At 39.4% G+C, this 22,287-nt stretch overlaps 3 protein-coding genes across 4 annotated transcripts; all 3 read left to right on the plus strand.

Annotated features, from left to right (window-relative positions):
- Positions 1 to 3,617: 3,617 nt before the first annotated feature.
- Positions 3,618 to 6,881, plus strand: LOC118430373. Its single transcript, XM_035841224.1, has 7 exons — positions 3,618 to 3,742; positions 4,055 to 4,095; positions 4,467 to 4,574; positions 4,793 to 4,933; positions 5,089 to 5,202; positions 5,573 to 5,756; positions 6,131 to 6,881. Exons 2-7 carry the CDS (start codon positions 4,093 to 4,095, stop codon positions 6,355 to 6,357), a joined length of 777 nt encoding a protein of 258 aa, XP_035697117.1. The 5' UTR covers positions 3,618 to 3,742; positions 4,055 to 4,092; the 3' UTR covers positions 6,358 to 6,881.
- Positions 6,882 to 8,288: 1,407 nt separating this feature from the next.
- Positions 8,289 to 19,277, plus strand: LOC118430324 (furin-like). Of its 2 annotated transcripts, XM_035841097.1 has the most exons (14): positions 8,289 to 9,214; positions 10,711 to 10,884; positions 11,077 to 11,181; positions 11,381 to 11,479; positions 12,331 to 12,456; positions 13,185 to 13,252; positions 13,689 to 13,777; positions 14,215 to 14,396; positions 14,861 to 15,076; positions 15,666 to 15,766; positions 16,122 to 16,225; positions 16,783 to 16,891; positions 17,948 to 18,249; positions 18,529 to 19,277. In XM_035841097.1, the coding sequence occupies exons 2-14, from the start codon at positions 10,720 to 10,722 to the stop codon at positions 18,846 to 18,848; spliced, it is 1,986 nt and encodes a 661-aa protein (XP_035696990.1). In that variant the 5' UTR covers positions 8,289 to 9,214; positions 10,711 to 10,719; the 3' UTR covers positions 18,849 to 19,277. The 2 variants fall into 2 exon arrangements, with proteins under 2 accessions (XP_035696990.1, XP_035696991.1); XM_035841098.1 differs by lacking the exons at positions 8,289 to 9,214; positions 10,711 to 10,884; positions 11,077 to 11,181 and adding an exon at positions 11,806 to 11,902 and having other exon boundaries at positions 11,413 to 11,479.
- Positions 19,111 to 20,895, plus strand: LOC118430135 (probable serine/threonine-protein kinase fhkB). The gene is made up of 2 exons (XM_035840844.1): positions 19,111 to 19,114; positions 20,297 to 20,895. Exons 1-2 carry the CDS (start codon positions 19,111 to 19,113, stop codon positions 20,893 to 20,895), a joined length of 603 nt encoding a protein of 200 aa, XP_035696737.1.
- The last annotated feature ends 1,392 nt before the right edge of the window (positions 20,896 to 22,287 follow it).

The raw sequence follows: 22,287 nt of genomic DNA on the forward strand, positions 1-22,287 counted from the left end.
TTCCCTTCCAACATCTGCTTAGAACGTTACGGTTGGGGACGCGAACCCCCTCTCGTCCGAGACCTGGGTTGTCACCTGTAGCCGACCAGGACGATTCCGCACCTGGCCAGGACGATTCGGCACCTTAATTATTTTACAATTATGTGTGTATATACTATGCAATGTAACGATTAATCGAAAGATACATGTGAATATCATTATGTTTGACATATGTTGTTTTGACGCGTTTCCTTTTTTTCACAAAATCTTACAAAAAATTCAACTTGTTCGATTGTTTTATATCTATAAGTGAATTTTCATAAATTTTCGATTGATGTGAAAAATATCGAATGCCGAATCGTCCTGGGCCAGACGCCGAGCCGTTCAGGTGCCGACTTACTCAAGTTTTCTTCTTCGTAGTATTCTCTGTCATTATAATGTTCATTTAAATTTTTGTTTCGAACGATTACATCACGCTTACAGACTCTAAAGAACATGACAGAAAACATGTCGTTTGGATGAGTGAAAAAGGACCTGTCCGCGGCTTTTAATCTGTTTTTCGGTCCTATTGATCTAAGCAAGTTAGGGCATGCTATAACAGTTCTACGTGAGTACAACTTAAGAGCCTTTTTTTTAACTTCCTCAATTAGTTGTAATCACATGGTGAACCACATGTTGTAATCAGGTTAACATATATCCCCTTGTGATTGTCAGATTACGCTCTCCTTTGATTAGCGTGTGAAATCCGCTGGCGTGAAATCCGTGGCGTTCACAAAGAACGGAATGTTTACCAAAGAAAAAAAGGCGGCGTTTCTACAATTTGGAACTGTTTTTATAACCTGTGAGCAAGGGGCTAAACCACTTTTTGCTAAACTTTAGAAATACATGTATGGATATATATGATATCAAAAAAGGAATACACTATCAAATTTGGTTGCTTCTATGGAAAGAGATATGAATTTGACCAATTATCTCTTGTTGCTTTTGTACGTTCTTATATCTCTTAAACTCCATCAAAAGTGTAAAGTAGAATGTCGGCGTTTTTCCATAAGAACTTTTGAATCAACAAACCTCAAAAGGTTCGACCCGTAAAGACGAATGACTGATTGACCAAAGGAATCAATAGTCCAAATCCTCAAACACGGACACAAGGCGTTTCACTATAGTTCTTTCATTTGGCATCTGGCCAGAGCATCTGGCGTTTTACATTTTCTATTCTGGAAACTTAAGAAAAATTGACAGCTTATTACCTACTTATCACCTGCTCTTTCGATAGAATGCAATGTTGCAGTGATAGATATCAATTTTGTCTGCTCGACAATCATAAAATATTCATCCTGAAGACAGCAACTTCTGAATACGAAGTCCCAAATTAAAGTTGTTGGGTTGTTTTTTTACAAGAAGGACGAGATGATGAGGAAATGTCCGTGCGGACAATTCAGTGCACACAAGCTTCCATTGAAACTGTCACGGTGACTAATCACAAAAGCCACGTTCAGAACTTCCTCAATTAGTGAGATGATCCCCCACGAAGTTGCTTTGGTGTAAACACCTGGCCATCCAAGTGGTTATGCCCCACGGTGATGTCAAACGACACGTACTCAGGAACGTTGAGTGGGCGAAAACGCTGTGTTTACGCGCGCTGCAATGTTAGAGCCGATTACGGTAACGGTTGGGGACAGGGTAGAGACAAGTTTCGACTTGTTGCACTGTAAGAAAAAGTGGCGGTTCGACATCACTCGTTCAACGTTTGACACAGAAAAGGGCAGCTAGGAAACGTAACGACTTAGCCCGCCCAACATCTGCTGCGATTTTAGGCCATGTTGATTTGATTATATGGAAAACATCCCTGGGAATCCCAAATTAAAACCGATGCAAGCGTGCGAATGATAAGAAAAAGTTTGGCCCAAAAAAAGTTGCATTCGTTATGAAATCTAAGTGGTCTGGAAGGCTGAACAAATGACAGATTATTGAAAACCTAACAATTACTTCTTCATTTTTGTTTTCACAGTCTTCTTCTTTGCCATTGGAATTGACGTTGACATTAGTGTATGTTTCCCGACATATTTTTTCTTTTAATCTACGGCATATATATGCTCCCTTTACAGCTGCTTTGTACGATTCGATGCATGGTGGAAAACTTTATTTTTTATTTTTTGAAACGGACAAAAAGTGATGCGCGCGCGGATGTCATCCGTATAATCAAACCAACATGGCCTTAGCTTAAGGCATCAACAAGTGGGCGTTGGTTCACGTACATGTAAGGTATTGGGGAAACAATGAGAAGCTGTTGACGCCTTGTTTATGTTTCCGGAACTGATACTGTTTAGATGATAGTTTCTAAGGGCAGGGTTGGTACGTGTCTTGACATGACTCACTTTGGGTGGCAATGCCTCATGCAGTAAATCTTTTTGAAGACAAGCAGAACAGAGAAACCTACGATGTACCCTGAAGTGAACTCAGGAGTTTTTTTTCCATGTCAGAAACTGACCGCCTCGAAACAGCGATTCTAAGGCTGGTTGTTTGGAGTCTATCATAAGGATATTTTGCATACGGACACTGCTAACTCAATGAGTATAAGTATAACAGAGAAACAAACTTAGTCGGTTTGCCGAATCATTTGGGAGGACAATATAAATCGGTCTAAATATGCTAAATGTAGAGTCACAAGTTGTCATCAGTTCTCAATCGTCAATTGTAGATGGTTCTAGATTAGTAAAGGTGTGAGAGGTTTCACGTCGCTTCCATTGTTTTCAAAGGCCTGCGTTTTTCTTTTTTTCGCCGTAGACCTTTATTCCCAGCTCAAATACATATTTCAATTCAGGTACAATGGGTAGCTACATATTTCAATGGATAGATACATATGGGTTCAAGCATAGTGGGTATATACATATTTCAGGTCGAGTACAATGTGTACGTTCATATTTCGGTTCAAGTACAATGGCTACGTTCATATCTCAGTTCAAGTACACTGGGTACCTATTTCAGTTCAAGTACACTGGTTACATATATATTTTAGTTCAAATACAATGGATACATATACAAGCACAATGGATATACATATCAATAATAGAGTTCGCACATGGTTTGAAAAATACGTATGATATGATAAGGCCTGCGTTTTTGCTATTCAAGATGATTCAAGTCTCTGCCCTGACATGCCCACAACGGTTCATTATCCTCTATGCACCCGATGCTATTTGATGTTGACCATTCTTTTTGGAAAAGAGTCAACCACGTCACATGCCGATGACTCATAGAAAGACGGGAAAATACACATATCTGTTTGGAGTGTGTGCGGGTATTTCCGAGCCAGACTTCAGGGTGCCAAGACGATATTATAGAAAAAATTATACCCCCACATTTGATCTATTTCTACCTTGTTCTGTTTGTGGATTGTGGTAATTTCTACATGGTAGTAGAATAAGGGTTTTTTTCATAAGCCTCAAATACACTCTTTCCACAGGTCGTTGAACTGGGTTTTTTTCTTGACATGCGCACAAGCGTTCCAAATCCTGCATGCGCATGAGGAAATGTAATTTGATATTTTTTCCTTTCATCTCACTTTTTCTTGGAAGAGGACTTACCTGCGTCACATGTTGATCAGATGTGTATGAACTCTTTGTTTGGAAGCATTCACTTGAGTCGAACAGGTGTGCCGTCCATCCTATAAAAACCCATCGGTCCCCGCGCTTCTCCAGACCACTTCTACGGACGACCAGAAGCTGCGCCGATCAACTTCTCACCACCCAGACCCAAACTTGTAAGTTGCTTTTTGGTCCGCTCTTATGCGATTTTCTTCCTCCACTTTTCTAATGATTTCTCCATTTTTCTCAATTTCGATTGACTTTTGAGAATTTCTGGGCATTGTGTTAATTTTCTTGTGAATTTCTTCTTCATTTTTCGTCTTCTTTCTTGATTTCTGAGAAATTCTGAATGTCGTATTCATTCCAACTTGCAGGGTACCCGCGAAATGTTTGTTTCTTAATTTTGTAGAAGGGTGCAAACTAATACCTCTGACGTTTTAGAGCTAAAAGAACATTTTCTAAAATCGTACGCTTACTTTTACCACCAGGCTCATCTCCCCAACAAGTTTGACCGAGCTGAGACAAAATGGTAAGACCTTATGATACTTTCATTTTCACGCATGCACATCTATTTTAGTGTGCTTAGCTTAATCATCATTCTTTTCTTATGATTCCCTGCATATATGCATGTGAAACCAAAAAAGAACGGAAAAACAGAGATTTAAATTGCAGAATGCTAAGATTATTTGAGACAAAGTTGTCTCAGGCAATGCGAGCGATTCCCGGCGGGAGGGCGGCTGTTCACGTCGGACACAACAGCATAGTCTGGTTTGTCCTCTGTAGCAGGAATGTGTACCTGTTGTTATTCTGCCGGCACAGAAACGACAATGAGCCCATTTCTTTACCTTTTTTCACCTTTTTTTTTGCAAAAAAACCCTCTTATTTTATCTGTCATTCCAGGCTACGATGACATGTACTCTGATGACTCTGGTGATACTGGCCTGTGTGGCAGGTGCTTTCGCTGTTCCAGCAGCCGCGCCCGCCCCCGAGGCGAAGGAAAAGTACGAGGTGGGTCATTGAATTCGCCTGTCCATACATTAAATGGTTCTGGCAACGAAATTCAACATGTCTTTTCCATAGAGACATTATTTCAAATACAATCACGTAGTGAAAGATAACTGTCATGTCACTTTGCTAACCTCAAAGTCTTCTGACTAGTGTGCATTTTCACTACATGTTGGCGGATAGTTTAACTTTCAACTAATGTGTGTGTGCCACACTTACAGCACCTGACCCTGCCGATCAACGAGCGCGGGACGAAGTTTGACGAGGAAGTTGACGTGGATCATGACGGGAAGACCCTGCGCTTTCACGTGCCTGACCACAACACGGTGTCTGACAGCAAGGTCGTGTTCGACTTCAAAAATGTAAGCGCGCTTCTTGTTTTTTCACTATTAAAAATAGTATACATAGAATCCGCATTTAGCTTCATCTTCTTTCTACTGGTCTACTTTCAAAAGATAAGATATCTCCTGTCTTGATTTCAAACATACAAAACTTCTTTATTTCTTACATTTTCCAGAGGAAGGTGATGACCCTGTTTGAGAAGAGTCAGGGGAAGCATTGCCTGCTGTCCGACATGCCGGAAGACATGGCCTCGTTCGAGAGCGTGGAGGAAGGACTCAAACTGGTCGCTGTAAGTCGTGTTATAGTCACATACATGTAGTAACTGTTTCATTCTTCACTTTCACAGGCTGTGTATATCTCCTTTCCGACATGATTATGGTTCTTTTACTTTATGTTGACTTCTGATCTATCCCGTTCATGTTTAAAGTGCCTCATAGTTTTATTAAAAAGTCTATATAAGTTATATTGGTTTTGTTTCAAGCTCAATTTTATTGTACATGTAATGGCTTCAAGAAGAATAGCTGAAACGACTAATAACGTTAACACTTATGGAGATCCAAATAAAACAAAAATTCACGGAGCAAATGTGCGCGAGAACCTTGCTATCTGACTATAAGCACAGTTATTTGTGCGGTGCTGATATCTGTTCTTTTTCCCAGGACCCCAGTGTGCCGACCAAAATCGTCCGTAAGACCTCCGTGGAGACCAACAAGCGCGTCCTGCTGGACCAGGTGTACGACAGGTCCTCCCTGAGCCCGGAGATGCAGGAGATGTGCGCCGGGCATGAGATCCACAGCGTGGAGGAGATTGGAGACGAACCAGAGGTCAAGGAGGGGGAACCAGGTATGTTGCAACTTGCAATATTTCTAAATACATCAAACTCCCAACACTTTGTAAATCATTTCAAGGTAGGCGCGAAGTATTCGCAACAGCTAACTTTGCTCTCCTAAATTTAAGCCAGACTTGAAAGTTGTTTTCTTTTCTTTTACAATGTCAATGATTAATTCTTTGAACAGAAATAATGCATTTATTGACACTTAACAATTAATTCTGCTTGCCGTGTTGAACCCTAACACAGCAAGTTAAGGATGTGTTGTAGTACAAAATTCAGCTGTCTCATGACAGAAATGGTTGTAATAGCCCGTACAACGACTGTGAATAGCTAAAATTTCTACTGAAGTAATGTTCGATTTTGTTCAATTTTGTTTTTCCTACAGAGTCCGACGGTGCTGACGGAGGGTCCACCCGTGTTCGCCGGCAGCTAACCATCACCTGCCCCCCGCCTCAGTGGCATTGGAGTTGTACCCTCATAACCAACAGCTGTATCTACTACTTCACCTGCAGCGGAACTGGCAATCCTGGCCAGCCCCCATCCTACTACACGTGCACTGACAACCATCTCTACTCCGGTATGGGATGGGAGTGCACGCCGTTCTGCCCCTAGTAGAGCCCATGTAATCTATGGGCTTGCCTCGAGTTTGTACTTGACACAGGGGATTTCGATATCAAAACGTACACGCTACGTAGTTAGTTCTCTCACAATTGTGTGGCTGTTACATTTTGAGGAATGAAAATATGGCAACACTTTTATCTTGTACTTGGCTGTTCATGTTCATGTTACGCAATGATATTTTTAAAAACAAATAATGATGTCTTTTCCTTCTACAGTGCTGTATCTGTATGTATTTTTCGCTGTTCAGTTCTTATGCCAAATTGTAACTAGAGCTCGGGTTTCGCACCTTTTCCAAATTGCAACCCACTATTGATACTCAATGACATTGTCTGACATGTAACGTACCGATTTAACTATTCCATGTTATGCTTTGTACTGATAAATCATTACTTGTCAGTAACGAAATCTTTAATGCAAGCAGAGTGAGTGCACTTGTTCTGTTCGTGTATTCGTGGCGTTTCTTTGAATAACCTGTTCTTACAGCTTCTATTGGAATAAAAGAGCTCACTCAGGAATCAAGTGTTCTTAGCATTTGTTGGTACATGTGGTTGACCTTGGAGACTGACTACGAATAATCAAAATCAATCTGCATAGCTCACTACCTTAGACATCTGGGTCATAGCGCTGAATTGAACAGCAGTTACTATTGAACATTAGTAAGAAATAGTAAGAAAACATACCTCGTCTCCACTACAGTTGTGTCCATATCCGTTTGAAAGAAGACACAAACATTATCCTTAAACTAAAGAGATTATAGGCAGACCTTGAAAGACTGTTGCTCAAACCTTCCATAACCCTTGCCGTGTTGACTCGTGTGACAGACTATCCTATCATTTGAAAAGATTTTCAGTGTCCTGTCCCCGTCATTCACAATAGAACGCCCCTATAACCCACTGGTTCAAGATAGGTTCAGCCCTCAACGTTAAATAAACACCTGACCCTTGCGTGTCAGTATAACGTCTACCTGTGTATAATCGTAACCCAATATCCATACGCCATTATGGTTTCACACTATAAAGTGAAAACAACACGGTGCACCGTCAAGTGTAAACAGATGAGGGTAAAAAATGGATTTAACACCGCTCGTCACCTAATTACGTACAGGTAAGTTTTGTATTCATTGCATTAGATTCGATAATCAGAGGGATATGATATATGAACTCATAAATACCGAGGTGTAATACTGGCGGCAATTTAATGTTTGCTTCGCCTTCGACATGCCTGGTTTTAAGCCTTTGTTGTATTGAAATTAGAAGCATTCTTGTTTTTCTGAAATATTCTTTTATGTGACAAACAAAAAAAAGCGCTCGACCAAAAGAATAGGGTACCCCCGGGTACGGGCGCAAACTCTCCTGAAAAACAACGGATGAAATGACAAACATGTTTTTCTGATGGATGTTTTGCTCGGCGAAGACTTCCCGGTACTACGATGTTTACCAAGGGCAATGTTGTTTGTGGCAGGACAACCCAAACGAACTTGCAATTGACACTGGTGTAGAACAACTCTTTGTTTCGCGGTGAAAACACTTCGTGGTAAAAACAATTGCTTCATATTCCTGTAATTCCAGGTAATCGACAGGAAATGCGTCAAATAAGTAACGTTATACAGATGTTTTTCTTCTTTTAACTTCACCGCAAAGTGTTTTCACCTCGAAACAAAGAGTAATCTACACAATCTCAAGTGGTAAAATCACTATAACTGGATAACGTTAAGTACTCTGTGTTGAAATTGAAAATGTTTCTAAATACTCATGGTAACGTTGCACTCAAAAACATGTCGGTGAATTTTACGCCTAGTTGTCATGTGATAACTAAGCTTTCCACACTTCCATTGTCGTTTGACACACGTACAAGCTCTTTTAAATCATTGCCGTCGGACTATACACCAGTACTGGACGTCGTGCTCTAAAATTGCGAACATCTGTTGGACACTGGGCCATGGTTATATTACCGACTTGTGCATGAAGTGTATTTGCTGTGTCCTGGTATTCGTGACCTAGTAGGTAGTGTGTGTGACAGTTTTATAGTTTATCCCTCTCCAGACATGTACACTCTCAGCTGAAGCTGCCCACACAGACGCCCAAACGGTCATTGAACTTTTGACTTCTACAAGGGACGTCTTTTTAATGGAATGAATGGATATATCCCCGGAGGCTTGATGAATAATTCATTCTCTATACAGTAAGCAAACACTGAAACTATGTCAAGACGCTTTGTGATAAACCGTTAGAATAGACAAGTCGTCCATCATACGTACCGGTTGCGTGAAGAAAAAAATACCATATGTGCATTTTCACCCCTAATTCAAACATTCAGATGTTTGAGAATCTTTACTGTCGAGTTCTGGAGATTACCCTTCGCCATCTACAGCATGTTCTGAGATGCTGCCGCCAAAATGATGGAGTTTCACACAGCTAGAGGTTTACTTGAAATTACAATAATGGTTTGTGCGCCTAGCGATCAATACCTTCCATTGTTGCACGCACGAGGACTCGGAACCTCGTGTCCTACTACTTCATTGTGCGTCATTCGTACCGGCCCGTGAAGTCACGAACAGGAGTACTATATACACTAGTCATGTGATTGTAGATGTAGTATGATATCACACTGTAATCGTACTTCAGCTTCATCACCACGACCTGAACTTAGCTTGTCATTTATGAATGTACTACGTTACAAGTACATTAAAGGTCTTTTACGTGTCCCGTTTATGGTGCAGGTCTGCGCATACACAAATTGTCACTCCCACTTTAAGGCTGTAGTCAGATCTTGAAATAACAAGAGCAGAAAAATGAGCAGTTATTCCATTTTCAGACGTCATTAACAAAGTAACGAGGAACCGACAAAGGTAAGTCTTTATTAGACAAAAATAGTATAATTGTATTCTTATCACCGGGAGTCAGACATACCAATATAATTCTTAAATGTCTCTTCTGCCGCTGTTTATATAGTAATCATTAGTGGAAGCAAGCAATATAGTTTTGGATTTTGCCTTGGTGGTACGTGTTTTCTTGGATTTTGATTTATGAAAACATATAACGTGCATATCGCGTGCGGTGAAAATGGGATACAACAGGGAGTCTGGGAACGAGTGCTGTACATAATCACGTGACGCATGAGAGCCACCTGTTTTCGTACCCGGAAGTCATCAAAGGTTTTTCCACGAAAAATAGAAGTACCATCATGATGATTATGTTTGACCCTGACAGACTGGATGTTTGGACTGTACGTTGTGTGTCTTTGGCGTCTAGGTTGCCTTGTTGTTCTAGACCTTAGGAGGTAAAGAAGAAACAAAGTTGAAGGTAAGTCAGGGACGGCGATTCAGTTTTAATAGAGTCATGACCAGTCATGAAAAGGGCGGTGTACTCGACGGCGGCGGCGGGCAGGGGTGAGACGGGGCCCGAGCACTGCACCATGCACGAGCGGTAGTTGTGACGGGGACTGCCTTCTACTTATAAGGCCCAACGGAGCAATTTCGGGCCATTTTGATAAGGACAACCATGGGCTAACAAGTGGCAGTAACGTTGCATGTATCATGACTCTCTATCGGCTGTACTTGGAACGACAACGTTTGCTGGTTTCAAGGCCCAATTTCCATCTATTGAATCAACAGTTTATTTCCGGTACCAATGGTTTGTTTGCCAAGGGTTGCTTTAAGGAATCCATACGATTTATCATAACCAGAATCTGATGAATTTATAACTGTACATTGTCTGAGGTCTGCCTCCAAAAATTTGCTGTCGTTGTTGTTTTAAGCTAACGTTAATTCAGTAGGGCATATTTGGGGCAGCGTTTGTCTGATGAGTGTCTAAATTATGTATGTGTTTGTATTAGTTTCTGTAAGTCACCAAGATAGCTCAAGAACGGCTGGTCTTATCATTTTGTGTGTTAGTAGGTTGTGCATTTTGTCCCTCCTGGCAGCTTTAAACAGTACCTCCAGTTTTGAGGAAAAAGGTGTCATTGCTTTGGGCCTCCTAGCAGCTTAAGTCCTTGAACTGTTAGGCTAGGGTGCTTTTGGTAAAATCTTTCATAGAGGATAATTGAATTCCATGCAAATGAAGGCCACAATTTTCATAATCAATGAGGAAAGAGTTAATTCAATTTATTCATTTAATTGAAAATCATCAGGGTCGTCCCTTCAGTTAACTTACTGATTTCCAAGGGAGCCCTTCCAAAATCATTTATAAAATACAAGAAACAAGAAAATAATTCCTGAACTTCATACTTGCAGCATTTTGGAACATCTTTGGACATTAATTATCAGGGCATTATTCACATAATTGATGAGGAAATGCTACAATAAGGCTAATCTTTGCTGAGGTAAGATTTTTTTCTTTCTTCCAGCACAGAAACATGTCTGTAAAACTTGCTGTGCTTCTGTCCATTATTATACTGCTGATAAGTGTGGTGTCCAGTAACAAACCCATCCTGGAGAAGACATGGGCAGTCCAGCTGGAGGGTGGACGGGAGGAGGCGCTGCGTGTAGCACAGAAGGCAGGGGTGACTTTGGTTAAAAAGGTGAGACTTATCTTGAGTTCAATGTTGCCCAAGTGATGTGTAAATGCATGCATTATCAAGTTATTAGATATTTCTGACAGAGCACTTGTTCCCAATGTGTTTGTGATGACTAAAACCTTAGCTACTGGACAATCTGAATCATACCTTTTATCTGTAATCATTAAATTAAAATTTGTTTTCTTCTGCCGTCAGATATTTGGAGACTATTACCTTTTCAAGGAAGAAATCAATGCCAGACAGACTCGTCTTAAGATTAAGGACAAGGACAGGGAAAAGATTCTCAAAGCTGACCAGTCGGTAAGTTTGAATGATTTTCCAATGGTTCAATTTCCTTGAAAGACTTTTATAGAATTTCCACTAGATTGTGATATCTAAATAATGAGTTGATTAAGAGGATCAATTTAGCTGCATGTATCATGAAACTTTTTATTTCCTGACACCTGTTTGTGATTAATTGAAGAAATGTATTCCATGCTATGTATGGTTAATCATGCAGGTAAAAATGGTGAAGGAACAACTCACTCACACCAGGCAACTTTATCAGGATCAAGGTGTGGTCTTCAACGACCCAATGTGGGGCTCTCAGACATATTTGGTAAGTTCAATAGGTGCCAAAGTGTGTCCCAGAATGAGACAAAGAAAAACAGAATAGAGTAAGAGAAAGTGAGATGTGTAGAGATGACTGAAATTACACTCTGCCATTCATAATATTTTACGAAATGAAATACTGTGTAAAGAAGATGTTGGAAGTGTAAGATACAAAACAAATCACACTTTTTGATATCCCTGGTGAAAGAACTGTGCTACACGACTCTGTTGGTGACTTTTGATGTATTGTGATATCTTTTTCTGGTGTGCTGGTGATATTTCAAACTCTAACTTTATCATTTTTTGCGACCTTACTTTATCTCATGCCTGTAGATCACAGTTCTTCAACTTTGCACCATTTTCCAACTCCTTGCTTATATCTCTGGCTCTATGTATGCTGCTGACCAGTGTCTCTGGCACAGTTGTACAGGTACACCTCACACTACATATCTTCATTGTACTATAAATTCTCTTTGTAATATGTAAATTCTGGTTGCCTATACCCCAAGTGCCATAATGTGATCATTACATTGTTCAACAATGGTATTTGGTATATGGTAAAACAAACTGAATTGTTTTTCTTTAGGTTTTAAATTTTCGAATTGTTGTGGGGGGAAAATGAAGTAACACTTGATAATAATACAAATTGTTTTTTTAAAGTCTATTTTAAAAATCAAACAAAAAAATATTAAAGAGAAATGAAATAAGACCCACGTTGAAAATAAACATTATGAATTGAAACATCATTGTCCAATCATTGAAGTGATAAATATAACACATAATGTTGTAATCAGATAATGTAAATGGTTATGATTATTACAAACTTAAGTTATTTAATAGTATTTATTCGCATTGCAGCACACTGGCACAGTGCACATGAATGTTCTCCCAGCCTGGGAGAGAACACAGAAGGGAGAGGGGGTTGTGGTGGGGGTGATCGATGATGGCATATTCACCAACCAACCAGACCTGAGAGATAATCTGGTTAGTCATCTATTTAAACATTGCTACTTCAAGCTCAATGGATTATCTTGATAGGATTAATGTTGATTTATTTTGTTAGAATCTGAAGGGAAGCACTTATTGAGGAGGCATTAATTACATATGGTTGATGCTTTTGGTCTAAAAAATTTGACTATCATTTTATCTATCTGAAAAATAATCTTGAAGTTCAGTGTAAATCTGTGGGGTTTGGTTCAATGCCTTTTCAAATGGTATGTTCTGAAACTAAAATGATAAACTTAACTTATATTCTTTCTTCCTTTTTTTATTTTGACTTAAGATCTTTTAGATATTTGTGGACCTTTTTGGGTATGAAATTAATTTAATTTAGAATTTTTTCAACTGAATCTATCTATCAACTGGAACAATATTTTTGCTAACCAAGTCTTCCATGTAATAGATATAATGCATGTACATTGTAAATCTTTATAATACGAGCGATCGCTATGATGTCACGGTGACGCAGTGGTAGGCAAAAAGCAGGTGTTTGGCAAAAGATTGATTTACATATTAACCAGTAATTTGAATATCAATTTTTGATCCAATCTACTGACGTCCTGGTAGGCAACAACCGTCCAATACCCCAGACTAGTAAAATCTAGCAATGCAAAAGCACCACCTTACTGAGTAGAGGTGCATTGCAAGTTCAAATACCATGAAAAGTTTAACATTTATTTTAACATTCAACCTGTGCTTCCTTCACCATGCAGGCTCCTGGTTTGTCTTATGATGTCTTGGGGGATACATCAGACCCAACACCCAACATACCACAGCTAAGGTAAGGGGTTAGAATTGTTACTGACACAATAAATCATGACAAGTCTTGACTAATGTTTGACTTTTTGTTGAAAATAAGGAGGCCTAATTTTAACTACAGGGCATTTATACAGAATTCATGTTCCAACAGTTCCAGGGTGTTTTGAACAAAGTTTAGCAACGATATCTTCAAGTGTAACATTACTACAACAGTATAGTTCTATTATTAAAGAACTTCTTCTAAATGAAGTTGTTTAGATGCAATAACCAGTAGCATTTGAGACATTTGCTGGAAGGTCTGTCATTCTATGCCATTACCATTATTTGGTTATTTGTGCTACTTTTAAAATTCACATTTTAGGTGCCATATGTTAAGGTTTAGCTGAATTGCACAACTTAACTATGACAGTCAACAAGAAAGTCACATGATTATTCATGTGCCTTGTTGTTTTCTGCAGCCATGGTACCAACTGTGCAGGAATTATTGCTGCAGTCCACAACAACAGCTTTTGTGGCGTGGGAGTGGCTTATAGGGCCAAGGTTGCAGGTACATTTAGGGAGACAGTAAAGTTTTTCTTAAACATTTTGTAAGTTAAACTTTGAAATCTAGTGTTACAGGCATTTGACATTTGTTCCACAACTTTAGTCCAGACCTTTATATTGCAGCATTATCATGATAACATTTCTTCAATTTTTCAGATATCAATACACAATCATTAAGTGATAATGGGTCAGGATTGTGATAATCTGGTATGACAAAAGTTGAATAACATGTTAGTCAGAATATGTGTATGAAAATGACTTAATATTTTAATTTGAAATATTTCTTTACCAATTGCAATGTTCAGATTCAGATTTTATTTGCAATGACCAAGGACATTATATAAGAGTTATTCAAGATAACTCTATATTACCTGCATTGCATCAATTATCACAAAGCATCCATGTTCGGACTGTTTGCCTATTCTTATTGCTTTGTCTCAGGTATAAAAATGTTCAGTGGTGCGATCACAGAGTTGTCGGATGCCCAGGAGGCGTCAGCCCTCAGTCATGAGCACCAGCGCATCAGTATCTACTCCTGTAGCTGGGGGCCCTCAGACTGGAACAATGCACTGGAAGGACCTGATACCGTCGCTAAAGAGGCGCTAACCATGACTGCACAAGAGGTGTGGAAATGCTGAAATGTTGCCATTGTCTCTTTGTCTTTGTCATTTGTCTACAAAAATCTCTGTGGATGGATGGCATTCAGCACCAGGGACAGGTTTATTCAAGTCATGGATGGTGACAAATGATTGTGATGGAAGTAGTGACAGTAGTATTGAATGTGGCTCAAATTTCTCTCAATAGTGTACAGAAAATGTGTCTTTGCCTGTGAGTGGACGACATTCAGCACCAAGGACAGGTTTGGCTCTGTTTGTGTGTGTGTGTGTGCATATCTATGATTGTTTGTATGTTAGACTGCAATTACAAATATAAGTTCATACACAAGTGAAAGTATATAGTGCCAAAACAGGACTTTTTTCCTGTTAATGGCTGTCATTCAGCACCAAGGACAGATCTGATTGTGAGTGCAGACATAGTGAACCGTTGTAGAGGTATGGTTTATAACATTTATCGTATTATTCCTCAGGGCCGAAGTGGTAGAGGTTCGATCTTTGTGTTCTCTACTGGTAATGGTGGATCGTACAATGACAGCTGTGCCTACAATGGCTACATCAACACCAACAACACCATCGGCATTGGCGGGCTGCTGCAGGATGGGTCCATCCCCAGTTTTGCTGAGTCCTGTACCAGTGTGTTTGCTGTTACCTATAGTAGGGACTACACAGGGGACACTGCTAACTTGGTGAGATCTTTCATTATACACATTTACTTCTTTAACTGCAATTTGTTGAAAGCAGGAAGTGTCAAAATCACATTTTTTTTTTTTTTTGCAAGTCAAAGTTGGCAGTTAGGGCTAATGGAACAATTTGATTTGTTGGTTCTGAAATTTCTGTGTAAAATTACAGAAGAATTCAGCATGAAAACATGATGCTGGGGTGAATATTTGCAGCTAACTCTGCATGTTGAATCATTGAAACTGTGAGCACCAAAATGTAGGTTTGCTCCAAGGCCTTAGATTCATTTTTTAATGTTGATATTCCAATCTAGCATTGTTTTGCTTGAATCCAAGAAGCAAGAAATCAAACTAATATGGTCTGATCTTGAAGCAGTGAGTTTGATTTTGCCTGTGTTGCTCACCCGACATGCAAGCTATTGGAAAGGATTGCAGTCTTTAGGACAGGACATTAAGCTGTAGTGCTTGTCGAAAAGAGTTAGGGGAATTTCCCCGGTACAATGAATCTGTCACAACCAGTGGAAGATTAGCCTTTCAGTGAGCTAAAACTGGAACTTTGAATTCCTTTTATCAGTGATGATGTACATCTTTACCACAGGTTGTCCCCTCCAGAGCCTCAGGCTGTGGTACGACCTTCTCTGGAACATCCCCTGCTGCTGCCATGGCTGCTGGGGTCTTCACACTTGTGCTGAGCGCCAAGTAAGATGCGTTTCCTGTCAATACTGATACAGTTATTCAGCCTTTTTTTAAACGTAGAGCATGATACTGTAAATGTATGTGGTGGTTTAATGTTCGCAGTTTTTGTGGTGGCTGCTTCACTGCAAATTTAAAACCACCACAACCATTTTTCCATGGCAGTAAGAGACTACAGTGCATGGTGCTACCACGAACTTAAAACCACCACGAAAAGTCATTTTCCCGCTACCTGCAAAATTAAATCCCCGCAAAATGAAATGCATTTACAGTAACTGAGAATAATACGTTTTTTTTTCATCCCTTGCCTTGAAAATTTCCTACTAAGTGGCTGTACTGAATAAAGCTTTTATCGTTTCAGTGACCAACTGTCAGTACGAGATGTCCAACATCTAGTGACTAGAACCTCCAGGAGCACTGGGATCTGTGGTCAGACTTGGAAGGAAAACTCTGCTGGATTCAGAGGTAAGTCCAATCTCTTTCTCTACCTGTATCTGTCAAAGGTCCAAAGCTCAAATCTACAAACAATGCCAAAGGCAAATATATTCACCTCTATGTAAAGGAAGGTATTGTTTGTTTGCTTGTTTGTCTTGTTATGTGTATGTAGTTATTTGAATATTGTAAAGTGAGAGAATGAGAGAGAAGATGGTGCAACCAGAAACTGGCATGATAGAAATGTTGGCTTGGTCTGGATCCAAAATTGGTCCCACAGGCTGGCAAGAAAATACATAGGCAAAATAAAAGAGAAATTCACAATAATGAATGAAATAACAAGCTCACAAAAATGATTAATATTTGTCAGAAGTCATATATCTATCATGTAAGCTGCAGTTTATTGTTATCATATTATATGCAGTCCATTCCATTCATATACATAAAGACAGCAACCTTTATACACTGTTAGATTTCATTTTACATTTATGACCTCTGAGATTTTATGAGTCTATTATAATTCTCTACTGTTTTCAGTACTCTGTATGTTGACATAACTGTGTCTGTATAATGTTCCCCCTCCTAACCAGTGAGTGACTACTGTGGATTTGGTCTCCTTGATGCTGGACAACTGACAGAAATGGCCACAAATTGGAACTGTGTCCCAGAGCAAGACATCTGCACTGAACAAGGTGTAAGGTAAAGCAACAACCATAAAAGATATGCAGAATTAGCATGATAACATCGACTCTCAAAATTCCACCTGATGCCATTATAATACCTCCACCTTGAGAAAGGTACATGCATTCTAAGTGAACATCAGCAATCGTGAGGTGTATAGACTTCAGATATTAATAGGTGTTCAAGACAATCTTTAAAATGCCTCTACAGTGATGTTTCTTGTAGTGATATGGCAGTTATGACTTGAATGCACATTTAGCTGTATCTGTCCCTGGTGCTGATTGCCATCCACTCACAGGCAAAAGTGACCTGTTTGGGTGCAGTCTACTAACAGTTGTCTATGATCATGCACTTGGAACTTAACACACAAATACATGCACTTGGTCATACCTGTCTCTGGTGCTGAATGGCATCTAATTACAGACTAATAGACTTTGTGTTGTTTACTGTGACATGTACTTAAACCTGACGCCTGATGCACATATTACACAAGCATGCATACACATTCAGTTGGATCCGTCCTTGGTGGTGAATGCCATCCACTTACAAAGAGACTTAGTGCTATGTACTATGACTTGTACTTGTGCCTGAAAGTGAACACTGAGGCACACATACACAGGTAGGGCATGAGGCGTGCAAATTCTTCTGATTCTGTCCATGGTGCTGAATACAATCCACTCACAGGCCAAGATAGTAGTTACCTGCTTGGCACTCGGCACACACTTGTAACATTACCTGGAATTGAACATTAACACCCTCAAACATGCATACTCACACAACCATACCTGTCCCTGGTGCTGAATGCCATCCACTCAAATGCAGACGTGTGTTTTGGTGCTGTGCCTTTATGCTTGTAAACAAACTTGTGGAAATGAACACAAACACACAGAGATTAATTTGTCTACTTGGATCCTTGTTGATCCTTTGTATATCCAACTCACACAAGAATGAAGAAACACAGCATGTTAAATGACTTTCTTATCTCTTTCTCTTGATAATCCCACATAGATGTGCCATCATTCCTATGCTTACAAGTATATTATTTGTAATTTGTGCTTCTCTTCTTCACTCCAGGATGAACATTCCACAAAGTGGTGAAGTCCACACGAGCATCACTGTCCAACAGAACAGTTGTGTGGTCAACTACTTGGAGCACGTCTTACTGACCGTCCGCATCACCTTCCCCCATCGCGGCCACCTGCAGATCAGACTGACCTCCCCAGGGGGCACTGTTTCCGACATCGTTCCTGGGAGAGCCACGGACATGGAGGCAGACTTGGAGTGGACGTTCATGACACTGCACCACTGGGGGGAGAGTGCTGTAGGCACCTGGGAGCTCTCCATAGAGAACACACATCCTCATCTCAGTAGTACTGGTAAGTACTTAGCACACTGCAACTCGCCATGCTGAACACACATCTTCAACTCAGTAGTTCAGGTAAGTACGTAGCATACTGCAACTCTCCATTCAGAAAACATATCCTCAACTCAGGAGTACAGGTAGGTATAAAACCTGGCAACTCTCCATGGCATACACTTTTTTCTCCTTTTGTTGTATCAAGTTTATGCACACTTGCTTTATACTTGCTTTGTATATTTCAAATCTTTTAACTGTGAGAATAAAGAAAAATTTTCTTAATTTTTTTTTCTTACAGGAGTTCTAGAGGGCTGGACCCTTGCCTTGTTAGGAACTGCCACAGACCCAGCCAACACCAGCACTGGAACAAACGGCACCCCAGGCATAGATACAAGTGAGCAAAACAATAACTGTGGTGTATCAGACAATTCAGGACCAACTGCTACTCAAAAGATACCCTTTTGGGTCTGGATCATTATAGGTGGTGGTGTTTTGATAGTTGTTTCAAGTGTTGTTGTAGGTGTAGTTGTGAAGAAAAGACTCTTCTGTCCATCTAGAAGTGAGGCAGTGGCATCAGCATCATATATTTCAGAATCAAACACAGTAGGCATGGCTTAGTGTTCTTGGTAAGAAGTGTTGGTCCCCATTGTTGCACTTTTGATGCATGCATTAAGACTATCTTTATTCCATGGAGTCTGTTTTTTTAGTGCCAATCTACACTTTTTGTTGAACTTTAAATTTTATGACTCAAGCAAAAGCGTGCAATCTGTATATTGCCAAAGACTTGAGAACATCACCAGTGCATGTATTCCCACAAGAAGTCCAGCAGTACTGTGCATTATTAGGACCTGTAAAATAGAAACTTGCTGAAATTATCAACATGAGTACGTCTTCTCAATACTTTGAGCTGTAAGTTGCTAGTTTACTGCTTTCCAATGACATTTTGAACGCCCTTCAGGCTTTAGCCCTGTTGGCTGGTGCAATAAGCTAAGACATGCAATTTGAAATAACAAGAACTTATAACGTTTTGTCTATATCAGGTGTGGCTTTGTTCCAACATTCTAAAGTAAACTATACTGTACTTTTAGTTTTAGTTGAACCAATATAAGACAATGATTTCTCTTAAGGGCAGTTTTCTTTAATTTCAGTTGCATATTTAATACATCATTGTTGCATGTCTATCATGCATGTCTATGAAAAAACAATCCTTAAAACTTTCGTTTTAGATAGGTCCTCGATATTTTGTCTTATCATCTTTTTAGCTTTTATTTTTGTTATTGTTTTGTTCAAATGATGTATCCCATAAAATTGCTCTTGAAGGAGGCTTTGGGTGTCATCTAGCATTTCCTACATAGGTTGAACACACTTATGATAAACAGGACAACTATCAAACATTGGAGGCATTTATGCCAAGTCAAATTGTTTGTATCCAGTAACATAAGGATTGCTACAGGATTGTTAAACACTAAATGACAATTTTGTTTTGGAATTATTGTTCTAAGAAACATGTTGGTCAATATTTGTGATGTTTTTTCATGAAGAGTGATATAGCATAAATATTAAACACTGTTTGATATATGTAGACTGTCGCATTAATACCAATTTGCGACATACATGTATGACGTTACAAATGTAGGTAATATTGTAATGTTAGGCATATTTTTGCCATTGTCAAAATTGATTTGTAGCTTGTTGTAATATTAAACAGAAATAACAACATTATCTGTTATGTCTTGTGGAATAAAGAAATGTTTATTTCAGACAACTTTGTCATTGGCTTTTTTTGCGTATTTTTTTTTCTATTGATGCAAAGGATAAATTTCAGGTTTTAACAATTGGCAAAAAGAATTGTAGCAATAATGTGCCTACATGAACAAAGGAAATCAGATTAAATGTTTAGGTAACTTAATCAAAGTTTTGTGATGGTTTCAATTTTGACAATTTTATTTCATCGTGTGTTCTACTTTTCAGCCCCAAGAAGTGTTAAAACTGCTGCAACAGAGTCTACAGGCATGAGCAGCATCACGCCAGTGAGAACAACCCAAAGTACATCTGATTCTGCACAGTCAACTTCATCAACAACAAAATTGGCATCACCAACAATGAGGGTCATAACAACAGAACTGCCACCAACCCCGATCCATCCCCAAGCTTCAACAAGAACATTGTTGCCAACAACTGCAACAGCCACTCAGAAAACCACAACACAGGCAACCACAAGGACGCACACAATACCGCCAACCACCACAAGAACTCACACAACACAGCCAATCACAACAAGGGCTCACACAACACAACCAACCACCACAAGGACTCACACAACACCGCCAACCACAAGGACTCACACAACACCACCAACCACCACAAAGACTCACACATCACAGCCAACTACCATAAGGACTCACACAACACAGCCAACCACCACAAGGACTCACACAACACTGCCAACCACCACAAGGACTCACACAACACAGCCAACAACAACAAAGACTCACACAACACAGCCAACTACCACAAGGACTCACACAACATTGCCAACCACCACAAGGACTCACACAACACAGCCAACAACAAAAAAGACGCACACAACACAATCAACAGCGACAAAGACACATACAACACAACCAACCACAAATATGCACACAGCACAGCCAAATACTACTAACTTAAAGACACAAACATTTACAGAAATTATCCATAACCCTGCACAAAGAGGGAAGTTGGATACTCTACTCCCTGGTTTAAATACTACAGCTTCTGTAGTTATCATTAGTTTTATTTGTATCATTGTAATTGTTGCAATATCATTTGCTGTCCGGCATTGCCGCAAATGCAAGCATAACTCTTTGCATGCGGAAAACACAAACCAACTAGATGTGCAATCACCATCACCTCTCCAAGTACCCAGCTTGTACTCATATAGATACAGGAAGGGAAATGACTGGGTCCCAGTTACTGTCATTTAATGGTGTTCCGTTCAGGGAATAACTTTTGTTGCATGTTTACTCACTACAATGGACACACAACATATTTGCATGTGAATAACATTCAGTACCAGGGCCAGATCTAGTGGTCTGTGTGGCATCAGTCCCCATGGCAGTTTTGCAAGTGAAATTGGATCTTTTTGCATGTGAAGATTTGAAAAGCTACCTTGCATGAATGGAGACCACCAGAACAGGTATTTTACCTATCTCAGAAAAAATTTGGCCAAAAAACTTGAGCAGAAATAGAGTTCAGATACCTATAACTTGTTCAGTGTATACAAAATGTATGATTGTCTTACTTCTCATTTCATTAGTCATTATTGTAACAGTAATTATAATTCCTTGCTATCAATAAAGATGAATTAGCAGCCTATAGTAACTGACACTTCAGTTTGACACAATAACCAAACCCATTGTCTAAGACAATTTTATTAACCATGCCAAAAAAACTACTTCAAAAGCAAACTTCACAACACTGTAATTTGTGACTGTACAACAGTTAATTTATGCTGAACATTATACTCCTGAATGATTGAGGATATGCTAAACAAGGCATTTGGGGAAGCAACAAAGAAGTGCAGTCATCACTACATGTGCATTGCATAGTGAGTCTAAACCCTACTCCTAGTATCAAATATATCATATATTATGTATGTGACGTTATAGATATATAGATATTGCAAAAGCTGCTAGCGGTATAATAGATATTTTACAGAGGCATCTAGAAAAACATTCCTTCCATCCTTTGGCATTGACAATAATGTCAGGGGAATTGACAAGATCATTGAAAGTTATGTTATATTACCTTTGGAATTCTTCCCATACAGTATATATTAAACTCAATTCAACCACATGTAAAATATTTCACCTGAGTTTAACATGTGATCAACTTAAGCAATCTATGTTACCTGTGAACCATGGTTGATTTTGTACATTGAGGCATCCTTAGACCAATACCAGTTTAATGTGCTGGCCAGAAATCTTGACAATTTTGCATCTATAGTTGCCTGTCTTACACTTAAGGTTACAAAATAAATGAATCAAAGAGTGGCCAATTCATCATCTTTTACTGA

This window comes from Branchiostoma floridae, chromosome 14 (genome assembly GCF_000003815.2).
Source record: "Branchiostoma floridae strain S238N-H82 chromosome 14, Bfl_VNyyK, whole genome shotgun sequence".
Taxonomy (NCBI): Eukaryota; Metazoa; Chordata; class Leptocardii; order Amphioxiformes; family Branchiostomatidae; genus Branchiostoma; species Branchiostoma floridae.